The 4,604-nt window shown below is 41.5% G+C and overlaps 1 protein-coding gene across 1 annotated transcript; it reads left to right on the top strand.

The window, feature by feature from the left end:
* Positions 1-786: 786 nt before the first annotated feature.
* On the top strand, positions 787-4,384 carry LOC100279208 (uncharacterized). Its single transcript, NM_001360943.1, has 7 exons — positions 787-1,168; positions 1,358-1,552; positions 2,533-2,655; positions 3,071-3,256; positions 3,582-3,715; positions 3,832-4,018; positions 4,111-4,384. Exons 1-7 carry the CDS (start codon positions 881-883, stop codon positions 4,210-4,212), a joined length of 1,215 nt encoding a protein of 404 aa, NP_001347872.1. The 5' UTR covers positions 787-880; the 3' UTR covers positions 4,213-4,384.
* The last annotated feature ends 220 nt before the right edge of the window (positions 4,385-4,604 follow it).

Below are 4,604 nucleotides of genomic sequence, written 5' to 3'. Positions count from 1 at the left end.
ATCTTGATGACTAGGCTATGATTAGTATAGAGTAAAGATTTGGAGTAACTGCACTGCCAATAGCCTTAGGCTTTTCGCAGTGGTGAATTTTAACCAATACGCTACTTAGATAGAGTTTAGAATACAGTAAAAAACTGCCACAACGGTTTTACTGGTTAGGCTACTCTAAACTTAAGGGGAAGCAGGCAAGTAGAAACGCTATTTCTAGAGTACATGTAGCTTGTACTGGAAAACTGTCGCACAATGCATACACATACCAGGAATGTCTAGATCAGAGGGGAGAAAGAAGAGGTTGTTGGGTGGATAAAGAATAAAATTAAAAAAGATACAATGTATAATAGTTGACATAGAGTTTAGATATAGAGTAAATATTACGAGAGAGAATTGTAATATATGGTAGTGAATCTTGATGACGATAACATTATATTTTTTTTATTAAGGTTATAAATTGTTGCTTTAAACTAGCTATTCAAACTGTTGCACGACTGCAATATATGGAGACAGAGAAAAATTAGAAGAGAATATATCCGGTGCACATGGAAGTTTAGTACACATGGTGCACATATTAAATTAGGATCACTCATTTTAGATCTAACGTCTCTAGTTGTCTAATATATTTTGCTAAGGACACACTTCGACGTGGTGGAATGTAGTGATAGAAGATGTTATTTATAAATTGCAATGATTAACCAGAGACGTTAGATTTAAGATGAATGATGATAATTTAATATGTGCACCATGTGCACCACATATGTCCTGCCCCGTTTCCAAATAATCCGAAGCACATAGCATTACACATACGCACTTTCTCTCTCTACTGTCTGTCTGTTTCTCCCAATCCTCCACAGTCTCTCTCTAGAGTAGACCCAGGAAAGAGGCGATGGATATGGCCATTGACACGCCATCGCCGGCGCCGCCCACGCCGCCGGCGCCATCGGCAGCGGCCGGGCGGCAGACGCGTGCGGCAGAGGCGGTGCGTCTGGAGCACCAACTGGTGCGCGTGCCTCTCGAGTCCCTCCGCGCCACCGTCCGCTCGAACCACCGCCTCGCCGAGAAGGAGATCGCCGCCGTCCTCTCCTCCGCCTCCGCGGCCCCCGCAGAGAGCAGTGCCGCCGCCGTCGACCACCTCACCTCCCTCGTCTCTCGCCTCCACGGCCTCAAGCGCAAGGTACCCCCAACAACAACAACAAAAAATCCCCCCACACCCGCTTCCTCCTCTTTCTTGCAAAATCGAATCGTACATGGACTGGAGAAGATCTTAGGGCTTTGATTTACCGTTTCCTGTTTCTGATTTTCGCTAAAGAAAAAAAAATGTGTGTTCCCTGAGCGATGTGTTGGGGTTTTTTATGCCTTCTAGATGGAGGAGGGCGCACGAGCGGAGGAACTGCAGGTGCAGCGGTGCCGGGCGCGTCTGGACCGGCTGGCGACTGCCAGCACCGGCGACGATGCCGAATGGGAGGACATGCGGTTGAAGAGGATCCTGGTCGATTACATGCTTCGGATGTCCTACTACAATTCCGCCACCAAGCTCGCTGAGACTTCTGGTATTCAGGTATAAGATGGGCTGGCAGTTTGCATTTTTTTCTTGTTTCTGTGATGTTTTATCTCTGTCAACGTTGTAATGTTGATGTAGAAATCTGGTATCAGTATGATTTGAGAGACTGAGAGCTATCAAAGTATAGATATCTAGTTTAGTATGGCTAGCATATTGTTTTGAACTGACCTCCGACAAGGTGTGGACTTAAGTTGAATTACTTTGGTTATAAACCGATATTATGATCTTTTGAAGGTACTGCTTCCACGTGTACGATGACTCCATTTGATCCTAGGATCCAGATTAAGCATTGGAGCCTATTACCTCGTAGGTCATCCCTGCCATCGAGAATTTTCTTTATCAAAAGTCAAAACATTTAGCATGGAAGGATATTAAACATGGAAAGCATGATGCAGTGATGCACCATTCGTCCCACTAGGGTAGCCTCACATCCATGACTCACTACGGGTCTAACAATGTGTATAAGCAAACATCATGTATTTGTCCCTTTGTGACCCACTGTTTTTAACTTCCAAGGGGTAAGGATTGACAAACAGAGATTGTTGAAGTTGTTTGAGTAATCTATGAAAGAATATAAATATTTGTTAAAAATTCTACTTTTGTGTTTGTGCTTTTACTCTGGTTAAAGGTTCTTGCCTGAGCCATGTCTTGATTGCCTTGGCTGTATGATTCAGTTTCCAGATGTTCAATGATGGCATTCCTCCTACCAAACAAACGAGATTACATTGGCTACTGATCCCACCTGTGACTTCTATGGCTTCCAGTATTGGATTTCAATGCAGTTATATTTATATCTATTTTACTTTTCTGTCACATTTTGATGTCTAGTTGTGCCCTGTTTTTGTTCATTTTGTAGTTGATTTGGTAAGTGTCTGTGAAGTGGAATGGCATAATTTTTTTTTTTTTATTTTGTCTAACCTTTCAACTTCACTTTGATATTGTGTTGTCAAGCTAACTTGCCAATTGTTGATGTGCAGGACCTCGTTGATATTGATGTCTTTCTCGATGCGAAAAGAGTAATTGATTCTCTTCAGAATAATGAAGTTTCTCCTGCTTTAGCTTGGTGTGCAGAAAACAAGTCTCGGCTAAAGAAATCGAAGGTTTGCTTGACTTTCTTCTGCTTTAGCATTGATCTAATCCAATCAGCATAGAACTGGTGTTGTAATGTGTTTTGATAGAGCCATTGATAAATGGCTAACTGTGGTGATGCCATGAATGTCAGACAGTAATGTTTCTAATAGTTCCTTGGACATTTTAATTTACTTGTTGAAACTATTTATTTCAATATTTTTTTGTTGCTTCATGATGGATAAATAGATTCCAACATTTGCAATGACAAATGGCTTTATGGTTACTGTTATTTTTTGTTACCATTTTCCAAAGAAACCTGATCTGACTATTTGATTAGATCTTTGTGTATTTATCCCAATGCTTTTTTTTGTCCTATTACATTTTGGCTTTTGGTTATGTTCTGTTTTTATTTTTACATTATGACTTCTGTTATGTTGCCTACAGAGTAAGCTTGAGTTTTTACTGAGGCTTCAAGAGTTTGTGGAGTTTGTCAAGGTTAAGAATTTCATTCAGGCTATAGCATATGCTCGAAAACACCTTGCTCCCTGGGGCTCTGTACACATGAAAGAATTGCAGCGTGTCACAGCAACATTGGTTTTTAGAAGCAATACTAATTGTACTCCATACAAGGTTAGCAACATTTTCACTGTTCTCAGTTATGATATGCCACTGTGTCACGGAATTGGGCAACAGCTGGAGGTAGAATTGTAGAAATACCATGTTTCTGTATGACATCTTTGGTTTGTAGCTGACAGTCAATTTGAGCTGAGACTAGAAAAGTCTTTTTGAGAATACAACGACTCAACCAAATTAGATTTTGTTTCCTGGCTTGAGCATGAATTTTGAAACTTACATGTATTGAACGTTCATCGGTTATTTGGGATCGACTCCTGGTGGAGTACTGCTGCTGCACTACAAATGTTTTGCATACCTGATACTGTTTTCTATTTGTTAGATATTGTTTGAGCAAGACCGGTGGGACTATCTTGTTGACATTTTCAAGCAAGATTTTTGCAAGTTATATGGCATGACACTAGAGCCGCTGCTGAACATATATCTGCAAGCAGGCCTGACAGCTCTCAAGACCCCGTATCCTCGCATGTGTTTCACTTACTTTTGTCTATGGTCTTTTATTGCTAAAATACAGTTTGCTAGTATTATTTTTGTTATGGTATCCTGTATTGTCCTTGACCATTTATTTAAAGGTTCTGCTCTGAGGGTAGCTGTCCCAAAGAAGACCCCTTGTCTCTGGAGGGCTTCAGGAAACTAGCCGAGCCTCTGCCCTTCTCTAAACAGCACCACTCGAAGCTTGTTTGTTACATCACCAAGGAGCTCATGGACACTGAGAACCCGCCTCAGGTTCTGCCGAACGGCTATGTCTACAGTGAGAAGGTACACACTCAAACCTGTGCTGTTGTTGTTTGTAAAGCATCAGTTCAGTTCAAACCATCTTGGCTTAGCGCTTGCTGTATATTTGCCCCCAGGCGCTTCAAGAGATGTCCAAGAAAAATGACGGCAAGATTACATGCCCCAGGACAGGAGATGTTTATGACGTTTCAGAGTGTGTCAGGGCTTTCATCTCCTAATCATGAAATACTCTGATTTGGTGTGGCTTTGGGAATCTGAGTGAATGTACATAGAGTGGTCAGCGCATTGTGCGCCATGTCGAGTTGATTGAACTAACCTGCAATGTTGAACTGGCTGGATGTTGGATTGTGCGCATCGTTGCAACCGTGAAACTGACGTTTTTCATGCTCCAACGCCTTCCAGAGTGGAACAACTGTATAATAGCGGGGAGGCTTCAGACCCGATCTAAGTGAAATTAAAAAAATAATTTGTTAGACACAGGTAGAACACCTAAAACACCTTTGGCACGATACTGCATTGCACGAGTTTTTTTCTTCTCTCTTTTAGCACTCAAATTTCATCTTCTCTAATAGTATCAAGTTGATTCATACTTCAAAATAGTACTCTAACC

This window comes from Zea mays, chromosome 6 (assembly GCF_902167145.1).
Source record: "Zea mays cultivar B73 chromosome 6, Zm-B73-REFERENCE-NAM-5.0, whole genome shotgun sequence".
NCBI lineage: Eukaryota > Viridiplantae > Streptophyta > Magnoliopsida > Poales > Poaceae > Zea > Zea mays.
The sequence above is the reverse complement of the archived record's forward strand: the minus strand, read 5'-3'. Positions and strand labels throughout refer to the sequence as shown.

Bases quoted from the DNA above. Each gene is read 5' to 3' on its own strand.
- LOC100279208 (NM_001360943.1), top strand. From the start codon at position 881: ATGGATATGGCCATTGACACGCCATCGCCGGCGCCGCCCACGCCGCCG. The intron at 1,169-1,357 runs GTACCCCCAACA...TATGCCTTCTAG, and splicing joins TCCACGGCCTCAAGCGCAAG to ATGGAGGAGGGCGCACGAGC. The intron at 4,019-4,110 runs GTACACACTCAA...ATTTGCCCCCAG, and splicing joins GCTATGTCTACAGTGAGAAG to GCGCTTCAAGAGATGTCCAA.